Raw genomic sequence first — 15,948 nt, 5'->3', positions numbered from 1 at the left:
GTATAAGAAACATGAAGCTACTTTAAGTGTTGGATTCCTTTCCCAAACATCAAAAGGAGGAAGTCAAACTGACAGCGATACTTCTTTATGTTCAGGGATCAGTATCTCATGTTTTTCCCACTGTGAGTCGGAAAGAATAATGTATTTATTATTTCATTCATATACTTCAACTGCCACACTTCTGTGAGATGTTATGGTTATCATTATGCGAGATCACAAGGTCCTGAGAAAGAATGTTTGCACTGCTTTCTGCGTTGTGTATTTGTGGCTCGAGCAACAAACCTATACATACACAAACAGTACGCCAATTTGTCTCAACTCCAACACAGAAAGTGAGATGATATTTTTATAGTAAAGAACTTGAGAGACAAAGGGCTCTGGACTGCCGCCAGTGTTTTCCCTGCTGCTGTCAGCCATGCTGTCTCTTCTTTGTTCCAACTACACACACACACAGACACTCGGAAGAGCATGGTGAAGTCATTGTCTGAAAAAAGACTCACTTCCTCTGTTTATTTAACCTCTTTTGAAGAAGCGAGAGTGCAAACACACACACAAACACACATATTTCTAACTGTGCCACTGATTAGTAGCCTGTGCTACCGGGATACTCCGCTACCTAAAGCAAAGGTTATTTAGGATTTTCCTGTAAGGAAAAAAGCAGGGAAACAAACTTGAAATAAATTCTGCTCGTTGTTCAGCATTCCTTCAAATTAACACATAATGCTTCTACTCTTTAAAGGCAGTGTTTGCGACTATATATTTATAGTGGTAGTGGTCATCTGACTGCCTGTATCTGTGTGTTATGTGTATGTATTTGTCTTTCAGGGTCTTTCCCATCTTCACTCCCATCATGTGATTCACAGAGACATTAAGGGACAAAATGTTTTGCTCACGGAGAATGCTGAAGTCAAACTGGGTATGAGACATCGACACATGCACTGTGGTTTTCTCAAGCACATCTGCATGCCTCCAGACAAAACTGTGGAACAATCACGCAGTCAGACATTCATATATACATAAACCAACCAACCGCAAAAACACATCATAAAGAAGCAACAGCCGTGGCTGTTTTGATAAGTGAAATTTACCCACATTTTTATGTTTCAGTTGACTTTGGAGTGTCTGCACAGCTGGATAAGACGATCGGTCGAAGGAACACCTTCATCGGTACTCCCTATTGGATGGCTCCGGAAGTCATTGCCTGTGACGAGAACCCTGAGGCCACATATGACTACAGGGTACTAAATTACACAGGAATACTTGTGCTTCCAATCAACTTCAAGCACTTTTTCATCATCATCTTCTTTTTCATGAATGTATGAGTAAGGTATCCAACGGGAAAATGGAACATTCAAAAGTGAAAGTTTTTGTTTATTTCCTACTGTGGATGTTGTCTGAAGCTGAAAACTGAGAAATATGGATGGTAATATATTCACCAACCGCGACAGCAATGCTAGAACGGAGTGTGTGAGAGTGTCATCGTGGCAAATGTGGTCCTGGATTTGAGTTTGAGTATTTTGCCAGGTATTTATATTTGTCTGTGGACAGATTTTGTCAAAGCAATAGCATCCCAACCATGCAAGATACAGTCAGGAAAGGTTGCAGGTATGTAGTTTAGCTCAAAATGAAGGTCAAGTTTGAAAATCAGTGTGATCGGAGCGAGGGTGCCAGAAATAGTGAAGGGTCCTTGGTCCCCCCACTAAACACCACTGGCCTAATAACTATACAAGTCACAAAACTAGGGGTATAGGAAGTAGTGAAGTGGACATTTGCCCAAATAAAAAGCTATATTACAGAATTTCTGCATATATTCTGTAAAAAAGTTTTTTTTCATATTTTCATATATCAAACAGCATGTACAGCAATATCAATATATACTGAAATGTGTGACAGGACACTATCGGCCGATACCATGGGCCGCCCAATATGTATCAGAAGACTAGCAGCAGGTGTAAGACAGAGTCATAAAGTGTCATTCTGGTGCAAAATCATCCCATGGTCTTTTGGCACTTACATACAACAAATAAGCCGTTGAGACAGTTTCTTTTGTGAATGAACAATTAACGGAAAAATTCCAGCTCCCTCTATTAGGATTGCCTTTGGTAATCGACTTGAATGGACTTAAGTACGAGAGGAGCTGGTACCTGGGCCAGTCTTTTAATAAACTCCGGGTTCACTAATTACTTTGTTGGTGATTTGTTTTCTGTGTAGGGACTCTTATCATGCTACTGCAGAGGTTTGGTGTAATTTTGAGCAGTATTAGTGGTTAAAAAAGCCGTTTTAATGTGTTCACCGGCTCCCCCGAGCTAATCAGTGTTAGCCACGCCCGGCTGTAAGCGACATGCCCGGATATCTCCGTTTATCGTTTATATATGAAATACCTGTCTCTATGGATTATTTGATGTATGCAAGTGCTGAAAAAGACCCTGGGATGATTTTACGCTGGTGTTACACTTTATTTACAATTTTATACTCTGATTAAACTCAGATGTGACTGAAAACACTTCAGTAGCCTCGGTCTTGACGCAGGTTATGCTCAAGATGCGTTCAGGCACAGTGCGGCGTGTACTGTAAGTCACCAGCCTTTTGGCTTTGCTCAGAGCCCGCTGTATGGGTGCACTTGAAACTGAAGAACATAGACTACCTAAAAAAACAACTGCAAAATTGAAAGACAATGAAGAAGAGAGCCAAAGTGAGCACACGGGCCGGCTATTAGCCTGGAAGTTCCCAGGTAAACTACATCAGCTGACCACTCTCCCATGTCAGCCAGTTTCCTGCTGAGGTTTGCTGGCCTCTGAGACAGCAGCAGGGACATCACACGTCCTGTGCAGACGAGATGTTAGCTACATACATGCAATCACAAACCCGATTGCAATCCCTCTTGGTTTTCCAGGCTATATGCAAATGAGGTTGGTCCGACTCTAGTCTAAAGAGTTGTGGTAATGCACCTAAAGCTGTTTGAAAAAAAGCCAGAGGAAGAAAGATGCACGCACTGCAGCAGTGTAGTTACAGCAGTAACAGTTTATCACTAGCTTGCGTACTATCCACAAACACGAGTCATGTGCAAGTGAAAGAAAGGTCTTGCTCGTCTTTCTTCCTGTTGTTTTAATGACAGGAAGAGAATGTCGGCTGGTTTAAGTATAACTTTAGTTGACATTAGGACAGACACTACAGTGGCTGCACAGAGCGCTTACCCACACAGTTACATGTGGGAGGAGGAGAGATTACGTCTGTAATTAGATTTCGCTCCATCTCAAATGCTTCTTGGACGCATTTACGTTTACTTTGTAAAAAAAAATCTCTCTTAGCTCTCTGCCCTGTTCAAGATGCATTACGTGTTAATGGGCCTCTACATCACATAGTAATAAACATCAAAGTGTCCTTTACTTTTCAAAACACTATTTCATTATTGACAAAAGTCTTTTAAGCAAGCCCACATCTCTTTTATGATGGTGGGGAAACATTTTGGTTTTCATTCACACTTACTGATTAGATACACAGTAGTTTACAGAGAGATCCTTAAATGCCCCTCAGCTTTTTTATGCGCGTTCCTGGAAGTGATTAGGTATTGCTGTTTGAAATCCAGTACATCATTTAAGGGAATCCACTGATTCTTTGATTATTTTGTTAAATGCCAGAAGTTTGGCCCAGAGTCTTGGAAATTTTTTCTGGAATTCTTGGATCTGTGCTTTCACACTATACACAGAGTAATTTACTGTGTGAATTTACTGAGTGAATTTAAAGAGGAAGTCCAGAGTTTACAGGAAATGAACAGAGCTCGAGTGAAGCTCTCTGTATTTGTACCAGCCTTAACCTTTTCCTGTCTCTCTCGTTCTCAGAGTGACCTCTGGTCTTTAGGTATCACTGCTTTAGAGATGGCTGAAGGAGCCCCTCGTAAGTTAGAAATGCACACACACACACACACACACACACACACACACACACACACATTGTTTATCGCTGAACAGTGTGTCTGTATGTATAGATCCACTCCATTCATTTTCCCCTCCCTTTCTTGTCCCCATCTGGTAATTTCTCTGTCTCTCTTTCTCTCTCTCTCTCTCTCTCTCTCTCTCTCTTTCTCTCTCTATCTTTCCCCCTCCCTTACTCTCTATCTTTGTTTGTAGCTCTGTGTGACATGCATCCAATGAGAGCGCTGTTTTTGATTCCACGAAACCCTCCACCCAAACTTAAATCAAAGAAATGGTAAGCCTGTGAAAACACGCTCACACACACAAGCATACATACACACAGCAGGAAGTAGAGGGCAGTGTTTTGGTTTTCTCCTCTGAAAACAGGGCTTGAAAGTGGTCTTTGTTGTGGGTTTCATGCATCAGACAAAAGTTATCCCAACACTTTCTTCTCCAAGATGAAACTGAAAGCTCAAAGTCACTGGCATCTTTAGCAGGCAACGCGATCTGTAATACATTTGGCTGACTTTATTAGAATGGACAAAATGTTGTTATTGCCATTTCTAATCTCAATCAATTCACTTTCCTCTCTTCTCTTCTCCTCTCCTGTCATCCTGTCTCTGCCATATATAATGAATAATCTCTTCAGATTGAACTGGTGGTTGAACTCATGCTGTCTTTCATTCAGTATTAATGTCATCAGAAACTCTAGTTCATAGGACAGCTTTTAATAGCTCAGTCTGGGCTACGCAGTCAGTGTTCTCCAGTACTTTCACCTCAGGGCCTCCTGAAGGCAACAACAAAGACTAAGCAGCAACACTTATGCCTTCCTTTTTTGTATGTTCAGAAAACGGGAAACACACAACAGGACGACAGTGTTTCAGAATGCAGATATTACCTAAGTAAAAGTTTTTTGACAGGATTTTCCTTGATAGCATTTCAACAACTAGCTTGCATACTGTAGGTGAGTTTAAGCAAATCTGAAAGAACTAAGCTGCATGTTTTAGAGGCTGTGATTGATTATTATACATGTGACTAACACACATATTGGTGTGGTACATTTCACTGTCTTTGCATGCTATTTTGACTGCATATTGATTTACACGTTATCTTAGTTTGCTCCATTTAGATTTTTTTACAAAGAGCATGTACATTATATACAACAAGCATAAAGAGGAGCATGATTTAAAAACAACAATCATGCTCCTTTTTATGCTTGTTGTATGTAATGTACATGCTCTTTGTATTATTGTTCATCTGTCCGGGGACTGGGACTTAAAAATGTTCCCCTAATAAAGACACTATTTAACTGAAAGGGACCGATCTTCTTAAATAAATGTTTAAGAACAAGGTATAATTTTTCAACAATCTCATGATACGGACTCTAGTCAAATAAAAATGCATCAACCTATTTATTGTAGCACATGTATGGGTATCATATCATACTTGTATCATACTTGCCAACACAAGTTTATTTATCTACTTATTTATCTACTTATTTTAAAGCTTATTTTTTGGCTTTTTATACCTTTATTTGAGAGTAAAGCTGAAGATTAAGAGGAAATAGGGAAAAGAGAGAGAGGGCGCAACATGCAGCAAAAGACAGCAGTTCGGAGTCAAACCAGGACTTAGCCTCAGTTTATGGGGCGCCCACTCTACCAGGTGAGTGACTGGGCACCCTCATGTTTATTTATAGATTTCTTTAAGCAGGCCATTTTACCAGAGTGCAGTTACAGATGGCATTTAGCAAAAAGACCTGAACAAACATGATAATAAAATATTAGTAAAAAATGAAAATGCAAACTGCAGCTTAAAGTTAAGCACTGGCAGTTAAGAATACTTCAGATTTAAGGACTGAGACCAATTTTTTTCTATTTTCATGCTAACATTTTTATTTCCCCTTCCCTTCACCCTCTTTCTTTGGCTGCCTCTCTTTCTTTCATTCTTTCACAGGTCAAAGCGTTTCTTGTCGTTTGCTGATAGCTGTTTGGTGAAGAACCATCTGCATCGGCCCACCACTGACACCCTGCTGAGACACGCTTTCATCCGAGATCTGGCTAATGAAAGACAAGTTCGCATCATGCTCAAAGATCACCTGGACAGAACCAGGAAGAAAAGAGAGAAAGGTGAGGAGAACCAGACATACTTTTAACAGATGTGTGAAAGGCTAAAGTATGGAAGGAAACCTGTGTCATCAGATTTTTAAATTAAAAGGCGAATTATTTTCTAGCACTGAATATTTATACATTCAAATTATTTATCTGAATGTTTTGAATTTAACTCTTTATTTTTCATTGTTCAACGTTAAAGAATTCAAGGTTAAAAAGTTCGAGGCTAAAAAATTCCATGTTAAAAAATGTCAATATACAAAACTCAAATGCAAAATATAATGTATACAATTCAAAGTTTAAAATTTAACAGGCCAAATTCAGCTGCAAAAATTAAATGTCAAAAATTCAGCATTGACATCTGGGTATGTCAATGCTACTACTCAGAGAGCTGTGACCAGAGTGGCTGCTATTTGGCTAAATCCATCACATACTATGGATATATAAACAGAATAATGTATGATCCACCACGCTCAACCACATAAACCTGAACCACTATTTAGAAGCGATTGCTCTGCCTTGGTTCCCCGGGTGTCAACACTGAATTTTATACATTGAATTTTGCAGCTGAATTTGGCCTGTTGAATTTCTTAACGTTGAATATTTCATGTTGAATTAAATAACTTTGAATTTTTAACATTTAATTGTATACATTGTATTTTGCATCTGAATTTGGTATTTTTAAAAATATTTTAACACTCAATTTTTGAACATTGAATTCTTAAATGTTTAATTCGTGAACATTCAAGACGACAGGGTGTATTCAGAGTCATCAGAATCATTTCAATGCATAAATATTCAGTGCTAGAAATTCAATGGCTTTTTACTAAAGACATGACGTAGAGATGGATGGAAGGATGGCTAGAGGGACTAACGGTACAGTAGACGGATCAATGCACTGAATATTAACTGCTTTATAGCTGCTGTTTTAGTTTAATGTGGTCCAAAACCTGAACTGGGGCCAGAAGTTCTGAAAACTTCACAGCAGCAAAACTCACACACTTAAATTGATTTCAGTGAGTCAGTAATAATTCATTTCTTGTACTTAAAGCTGAATTATTCAGCTCATGTACTTATATGGGATGACTTACAGTGATGATGATGGAGTCCATGTGCTAGTGTCCTGATAGAGAACTTAAGCTGATATTATTTTATTTATTTCATGCTGTCGTTCAAATTATTTAGTGTTTGAGAGCTGATTCTCAGACAGTCACAGTCATGGAATTTGATACATTCTTTAGAGAACCAATGCATTTTCAGAGCGTTTTACAATAAGGCCTCTTCACAGAATAGGTTTCCATGATGTCTCACTAATTCACGGCATTAAGGTGGGTTTCAGGCCGCTTGTCGTGGAATAAGCGCTAACACAATTAAGCTGAGAGAGTTCACCAGCTGCATCAAGGGCACAGCAGCTGCTTCTCTCAGGCTGTTAGAAACACTGCATTTCTGCTCATTTATAGCATACTGTTTATGGAAATTTTTCATTAGGTTGCTAGTGTTACCCACAATTTACACAAGTTTGTTTGCATGTATTTATACTTTGTTCATTTTGCTGAGGTTAACCCAGCTTACACCTAAACCCGTCCACCATTAATGCAATGCAGTGAAAACAAAAGATAAATGTTGATATATGCATATGACTACACCTCTAAAAATGCACATCATACATTTCTAATGGCTGGACAACAGGTTTGTGCCAATTTGAACTGTCCCAGATATGCCAGATATTTTAATTGAGTTAAATACAGAGGAGTGGCGACAGAGAGATGGCATGACAAAATGAGCGAGAGAGCAAAAGAGGGATGTTGGGTCGGGCCAAAACAAAAAGGCTGTGCATGGCTGACCTTTCCTTTCCCTTGAGAACATGTTTTACAGACGCAGACATGGAGAAGGAGGAAGAAGAGAGAAAGAAGGAGGGATGTAGAGACAAAGAAACAAGAGGCGCAAGGAATATGGGGAGGGAGGGGGAGGAGAATTTTATCCCCATCCTGTTCTAAAAATGAATTACACTTTGGATGAGTTGCATGGGCTGAATATGTGATGGCAGTCAAACTGTGAGAAAACGAGTTAGGGGAGGGGCAGAAAAGACAGATATTTACGACTCTGCTCCTCTTTGGTTTCCACGTTGATATTCAAGCAGCATAAAAAATGCTTGTATTGCCCATTAGGTTTTATTCATCTTCATATGGGAAACTATAAGACAGGCAGGGCAAAGGGACGAGGGACAGAAAGAGACAGTGATAACTACAGTGAGAAAGAGAGAGAGACACAAAGAAACAGAGCAGAGAGAGAGAAGCTGAGAGGGGAAGGAAGGAGGAAACAGAATGGCCATCTGGTTCCAATCTTCTGTTAGCTTATAAAAACACACTAATGACTGGTAGACTTTCTGCATGTGTGTGTGTGTCTGTGTGTGCGTGTGTGTGTGTTTGTGTGTGTGTGCGTGTGTGTGCCCCTATGCCCCTCCAGAGTAATGAAATGCTGGTAGTCAAAGCGTGTATGGGAAAAAGTCACTGCTGCAGAAGAAAAAAAAAAATCAATACTCCGGACATGATTTAAAAACATGTTGTGTCATTTTCAACATACGCAAGAGAGTAGTTTGGGCAAAGATGGTTTGTGTTTTAGAAGATGAATCACTTATGAAGAAAAAGAGGCCACTTCTCAGTGAGCATAAGTGGCATTAACCCTTAAATTTCTCTCCTCTCTCGACCTGAGCCAGAACCTTCAGACATGACATCACAACAACAGACCAGAGATTTCCTCTGTCCATTGCAAAAGCAAAATGTCAGTCCACCTCTTTCTTTCTTTCTTTCTCTCTTTCTGGCTTCAACAAACACACCTTTCAGTGCGTTAACGGCAACATATGGCATGTCAAGTAAATGTTCGAAGTTAACCGGAGCTACTTTCACACCATATGTTGGCCAAATGTTGTTATGCTAAGCTGGCTGGCCCATCTTTCCTGGCCTTTGGACAATAAGGCCCCTGGGACAGTGTTGGCCTGTGCAGTGATTTTGATGTAGAAAGAATGTCAGAAACACTTTATAATTTTCCAATCCATGCTATAAGGTTGAATATACATTTAAAAAGCAGTTGTACTGAAACGATACTTCCATAACAATGACGTGTGTGGGCAGGGAAAGACGCTAATTCACATGGTCCCGTGGTAGGAGGGGCATGTAAAATAAGCAGTAGGAGATGATTCAGCAGTACTGTTTTGAAGCCACGCTGTACAGTAACAACTCTGTCCCATATGCCTTCAACTAAACAAGACTCTCATTTACTTTCTTGTTGCCCAAGATTGCCCACACTGTACTTTTGTGTGGCTTTGATAATGACAAAATTGCTACTGGCAGTAGACGATGAAGGAATGAGACAGCGGCCATGGAGGAATTTTTAATGAAACAGTGGCTGGTTCACAAAGCCAGAGACGCAGTACTGTACGCCAGAAAATAATACCCACACCAGTGAAAACACATCAGAGGCCTTCATTCCAAGCACCACCCATGACCATACCTTATTTCTGACAAACACTGAACGCATCATTTTACAGTAGAGAACCTGACATGAGGCTGTTGTTGATAGAGGCACCGCATCAAGTTATGTTCAATATTATATTAATGTTCAAATGGTATTTTATGGATGAGTATTTAGAGAGTATAGTAGGCTATCATGTTTTAGAAACGCTGTAAACTTACTTTTTTTTAATTATATTATTCTATGATCCGTTTGTAATACTTTCTAAGTGTGTAAGAGATGATTTCATAGATAAGATAGCTATAGACTGCACATCTTCAAAATGATTTCTAGAAAAGAGTGAGAAAAAAACAGCTAAGAAAAGCAGAAAATCCTCATATTTTCTACGCTGCGAGCAGAGGATGCAGAGAATGGATGGTGCTTTTGTTTGAAAAAACTAGTGCAGTGCCCGTTAAAAATGTGTGTTTGGAACAGGCTGATTGCTCGGCCTCCAGCATTGCTGCTCGCAGCTTTCTCTTGAACCGCTCATCCAAGCAACTTCAATACTCCACACTGTGCTTCCTTGAGCAATACATCGGCCATGACATAGCTGCATCCCCTAGCAATTGTAAAACTGTAGTATATGACTTAGACTTAGACTTCTCTTTATTGATCCTTTGGGATGAACTCCCGCAAGGAAAATGAGATTCCAGCAGCTTACAAAAAACACAAGGGAGGTATAAAAAAAATACAGGATAAGATAACCAATAAACTCTTATTTATATATGCGTCATTTGCTAACTGCTAACTATTTGGGACCATGCTTGAAATGTTTGAGTTTGCTACAGTGTAGATCTCAGGAGCTCACACTCAACACTGCACTTCCTTGGGTCTTCAGCAACACACACACCAAGTGTGAATTTGATCAGATGAACGGTTGTCGGGAAAATCAAAAGACAGACAGACAGTGGTCTCTATAAACACATTCTGCATAGGAATGTAGGATCTGATTTATTTCTGTTTATAGAGATGGGTCTCTCATCTCCAATTCAATTCTTGTGTCTCAAGTTGCTAATCGTATCGTAAACAATGACTTCAGCTCAGAAGAGGAAGTGTTTGCCCGGATATCCACTGGCTACACGGGAAAGTCTGAAATACTTGCCATTGCCCCAGAGGCTAAATTGTTGACAGACAAATACCTGATGGGACAGAGACTCCACTTCAGCTAGATGACCTAAATGATTAATTATAATACAATGCCATGAAAAAGTATTGGCCCCCTTACAGATTTCTTCTGTTCCTAGGATTTGTCACACTTACATGTTTCAGATCATCAAACAAATTTTAATATCAAACAAAGATAACTTGTATAATAAAAAATATAAAATGCAATTTTTAAATGATGATTTAATTTCTCATGGGGAAAAGGCTTTCCAAACCTACCTGGCCGTATGTAAAAATGTAAATCATGAATTAACTGTGGTAAACAAAGTAATCTAGTCTGGAAAGGGTTACAACGCCATTTCTAAGGCCATGGGACTCCAGAGAACCACAGTGAGAGCCTTTATCCACAAATGGAGAAAACATGGAACAGTGGTGAACCTTCCCAGAAGTGGCCGGCCAACCAAAATTTCTCCAAGAGTGCAATGACAACTCATCCAGAAGTCACAAAAGAACCTAGAACAACATCTAAAGCACTGCAGCTCTCACTTGCCTCGTTTAAGGTCAAAAATGGCTGGAGAGCTCCAAGGCGAAAACCACTGCTGACCAAAAAGAACACAACGGCCGTCTCACATTTGCCAAAAAACATCTTAATGATCCCCAAGACTTTTGGGAAAATATTCAAAAGTGGTACTATTACATCTGGCGTAAAACTAACGCAGCATTTCAGAAAGAGAACATCATACCAGCTGTCAAACATGGTAGTGTGATGCTCCTGGGCTGCTTTGCTGCTTCAGGACCTGGACGACTTGCCGTAATTGATGGAACCATGAATTCTGCTCTCTACCAGAAAATCCTGAAGGAGAATCTCCAGATATCAGTTTGTGAGCTTAAGCTCAAGCGCACTCCACAGGGATGTGAAAGACTCATTGCCAGTTATTGCAAACGCTTGATTGCAGTTGTTGCCACCAAGGGTGGCCCAACCAATCATTAGGTTTAGGGGGCATTTACTTTTTCACATAGGGCCAGGTTGGTTTGGATAGCTTGTTATCCTTAATAGAGGAAATTCTTATTTAAAAATTGCATTTTATATTTACTCAGGTTATCTTTGTCTGATATTAAACATCTGAAAAAAAGCAAGAACAGAAGAAATCTGTAAGGGGGTAATACTTTTTCACAGCACAGTATATTAATCATTAATCATGATTAATCATTTTAGCTGTAATAGTTAGTTCAATAATATAAGTAAATTATTAAATTTCCTTCTACATTGATCTCTGCACGGACACATTGTTTTTTTGTTTGTTTTAATGACATTAACCAATACAGTTATAATATTCTCTCTCTCTCTCTCTCTCTCTCTCTCTCTCTCTCTCTCTCTCTCTACCTCTCTCAGAGGGTCCAGAGTATGAGTACAGTGGCAGTGAAGAAGAGGATGATGAGGTGACAGAGGAGGAAGGAGAACCCAGGTAAAAAGCCTTTTCACGCCAGTCATGAACATTGTTGACGATAGTGATCGGGGGTTATTTGTGATGAAAGACTGCACACTTGTGCAGCAAAGAGAATATTTAGCTGCTGCACATTTCCACACGTGGAAATGATACAGTATCAACCACACACAGTCAACAGATGGTGGTAAATATGCAAACAATGTCTCAAAGATTTGTGAAATCATTACCAGTGATTATTGGTTGATTAACACTCGTGTCATTATGAACTCTCCCTCTGCTTAAGTGCTCCTCACATACACAGCTTGCGTGTGTGTGTGTGTGTGTGTGTGTGTGTGTGTGTGTGTGTGTGTGTGTGTGTGTGTGTGTGTGTGTGTGTGTGTGTGTGTGTGTGTGTGTGTGTGTGTGTGTGTGTGTGTGTGTGTGTGTGTGTGTGTGTGTGTGTGTGTGTGTGTGTGTGTGTGTGTGTGTGTGTGTGTGTGTGTGTGTGTGTGTGTGTGTACAGATGCACTAGCTTCTCTGTGCCTGTCCCTTGATGTCAAACGGCAGATGGCACTAGGAGCTGAGCACTCTCTCCTAGGATGAGTTTTAAGTGTGTATGTGTGTAACTGTGCCGGAACCATCTCATTGGTTAATTAGCATTGAGTTTATTTCTCTTCATCCCCAAGTGCACTTCAGTCAGCCTCTTACACTGTTCTGCTCCCTGTCTCTCAGCTCCATAGTGAATGTTCCTGGTGAATGGACGTTAAGACGGGAGTTTCTTCGTTTACAGACAGAGGATCGTGACGGGGGCAGAGAGGGAGGCCACGGGGGAGGTGGGGGTCAACAAAGACAACAGGTAGGTGTTGAGTTCATGAGCAACCTTTCCGATACAGATTGCAGTAATCCAACTACAAGGAAAGGATTCCGTGTCTGTCTGTCTGTCTGTCTCTCCGTCCGTCCGTCCTTCAATTTTCTGACATGAAGTGCAGTGTGGAATGTGAGCTCCTGAGATCTACATATTTATTAGTCATGCGTTATGTGCACACTGTGTTGTGTATTGAGAGGGGACACCTATTAACTGTTATACCACCAAACAGCATGCTAGGTACGGTTTGCTTTCCATTGTACACTCACTATGGTAGATGCAGAGAAGTTTTAGAAGCGAGACAGTTCAGCCAACTGACATTTGCGAACGCCTCAGATAACTACTTTTTGTGATGCTACATATAGTTGTGTAAATATCTAATGTTAGCCAAAGAAAATTTAAATAATATATGCAAATTTTCATCCGTCCCCATGAACTTCACTACACTTTCAAACGAGGCCGCCCCCACTTAGGAGACAGGAAGTGTATAACATTTAATTCCGGTAGTGCAGCTTGAAATGAGAATCTTTGGTACGCTCAAGAAGGGGTGAAGAAAGTATCTACCAAATTATGCATATACTCTAACATTGCAAGGGGACCCAGCTATGTCATGACTGGTGTATTTCTGCACAGTGTGGAGTGTGAAGTTGAACGAGTGCTTCTCAAGGACAAGAAATCGTCCCATTCCGAACAGACACGTTATCAACAGGCGCTGCACTAGTATACAGTAAATTACAATGATGCCATCAGTGCTCATTTAAAACTGAATTTAGCACATTGAATTTAGTCAAGTGTCTTTATCTGTGTTTTTAGCATAACTGATCAATCATTTTTCAATTGCAAGGATTTACTACTAGTAAATATTTAAATCAAATACAACTGATGAATGTAACTAAATTAGACAATAATTGGCAGATTGAGCAATAATGATCATAAAAATTCGCAACCGCAGCCCTGATTATTACTGTTGGTTGAAGCAATGGAGTAATGCTGTAATAGTTACATGATGTGCTTTCAGTACAGCAAGTCTAAGTTCACTTATTTCCTTCACTTATTTCAGCCTTTTATCACAAGAGACATTTACAAATCAACTCAAATGGAAAAAGTCTTCATAATAGTTAGAAAAGCAGAGTTGAATCTCAGCTCTAATCCTATTTCACACTCAGGAATTAACCCTTTATGTTGTTCAGATCTGTTGTTTTTTGTATATTGTTTTTATTGTGTTTAGTTTAGACTGTGCCTGTTGTTTGTTTGTCTTTCTGTACGAGCAATGATGTGAGAGGTATTACCTCAATTTTATTTTGTTGTACCTTTGAAATAACAAATAAAGATATTCTCCTTTTATTCTGATTCTTCATGCTTTAGTTCATATCACAGTTCATTTGACCCTGAATCAATGTCAAAACATTCAGTTTTGGGTCTAATAGTGCAGAGTCAAGTAACTTGATTTATCTCTCCTTTAAATCAAACCATACTGTATATTTTTGTCCTACGTTTATTTGAACCATGATCATGTAATAATTCCTGTTCAGGCATTACAGCAGCACAGGCAGCAGTTGGCGGAGCAGGAACGATACAAGCAGCAGTTATTGGCTGACAGACAGAAGAGGATCCAACAGCAACATGAGCAGCGGCAAAAGTTAGAGGATGTAAGTACTGCTCTGCTTATTCAACTCTTTCTTCTGTATTCACTCAGCATTTTTAGGTCAGTATAACATTTGGTAGGAAGAGAAGATTAGTTGGAATCCACCAGCTTTTATCAACCGCATCTTTACAAGAAGCATTTTAGTGTCACCTTCCACCTGCTGAGTCACATCCTTCTTCTGCCCACTCACTGCGAACGCCTCTGACCTCGGAAGCTTTTATATGTGTATCATGGGACCCCACAATAACTGCAACTATTGCAACTGTGTGTCATGCTGATGATCTGACAGCTGTTTTACTGTAGGTTGTATTACTTAAGAATGTCAGCTGAATACTATGCTATTATTAGAAAATCCATACATTGCAACCAAGTTAACAAAAAACAAAACCGTTCACACTTGCCATTTTTATTTAATATTCGAAAATAATTTAGGCTTGACTGTTTACCGACTGTTTACCGATTACCGTACCGTTGCTGTTTCCAGCAGCAGAGGCGGCAGCTGGCAGACTGCGCCTTTCAGTGGGCGGAGCTTCAAGAGGTCTTCCTTGGAGAGGAGTCTGATCTCCATGACAACAGAATCCGATTGGACGAGAGAAACAGAAGAAGTGATGGGAGACAGGTAAAGATGAACTTCTAGTTTTGTACTCGTCAGTAGAGACTTCAGTGTGATGAATTAGAAGTGTAGTACCTGTTACTTTGTTGATCTGTGCTAGTTTTTAAAAAGGCGGTAGTTTATGAGTGGTGGTTGGTTTCCTCCCATTTGGGACCTGTACCTTGCATTGCTCAAGCTGCCATCCTGAGAGTTTTGAATTAAATTAGCTAAATTAAATTACAAAAAAAAAAAAAAACAGCGTGAGGGTTGGGTACCAAGCTCTGTATACTTTTAAGTGTACAGTGCCAACCAAATTAAACCGATACCACCCAGTACTGACTCATGTTAACTCAGGCACAAGCTTCTCTGTCTTCCCCGCTGCATGTTTGACAGAGAGCTGGGATCAGCTTCGACACAAGCGGAGTGAGTCAGGGCAATGGCGGGCAGAACGCAGTCCCACTCGAAACTCCACTGCTGCAATATAGCATAATATGATAACAAGATAAAAGTGGTTACATGTTGTGGTTACACTTTGCTGATCGCTGACATTTCACTGCTACCATCAGTCACTCAGAATCTCCAGTTGTTTAGTATTTTAGGTCATTAGGATACTGGAAATAGGTAGCATGCTAAACATAATGTAAAAGTGCCCCAAAAAAATCTTTTGTTTGCGTTTTTTCACATAAAAAGAATTACTGATTGTTAGGTAAACCGTGGCTATTTTTAAAGCAATAATGTGTCTTTGTCTTCGCGTAAACCTTAATTGATTTTTGGACCACTTGGGGA

At 39.9% G+C, this 15,948-nt stretch overlaps 1 protein-coding gene across 3 annotated transcripts in view; it reads left to right on the top strand.

The window, feature by feature from the left end:
* LOC310948270 (mitogen-activated protein kinase kinase kinase kinase 4) overlaps window positions 1-15,948 on the top strand; it is a 72,214-nt gene that overhangs the window by 19,751 nt on the left and 36,515 nt on the right. For 2 of the 3 annotated variants that reach the window (XM_083915336.1, XM_083915334.1), the window contains exons 6-14: window positions 826-916; window positions 1,108-1,238; window positions 3,840-3,894; window positions 4,128-4,206; window positions 5,865-6,037; window positions 12,027-12,099; window positions 12,793-12,916; window positions 14,458-14,574; window positions 15,055-15,189. In XM_083915336.1, the coding sequence (XP_083771462.1) occupies window positions 826-916; window positions 1,108-1,238; window positions 3,840-3,894; window positions 4,128-4,206; window positions 5,865-6,037; window positions 12,027-12,099; window positions 12,793-12,916; window positions 14,458-14,574; window positions 15,055-15,189 (978 nt within the window). The remainder of the gene's footprint in view (window positions 1-825; window positions 917-1,107; window positions 1,239-3,839; window positions 3,895-4,127; window positions 4,207-5,864; window positions 6,038-12,026; window positions 12,100-12,792; window positions 12,917-14,457; window positions 14,575-15,054; window positions 15,190-15,948) is intronic. The other variant, XM_083915335.1, reaches the window with a different exon arrangement.

The sequence above is a fragment of the Echiichthys vipera genome (genome assembly GCF_963691815.1).
Source record: "Echiichthys vipera genome assembly, chromosome: 6".
In the NCBI taxonomy this organism is placed as follows: Eukaryota; Metazoa; Chordata; class Actinopteri; order Perciformes; family Trachinidae; genus Echiichthys; species Echiichthys vipera.
This window is presented reverse-complemented; position numbering and strand designations above follow the sequence as displayed.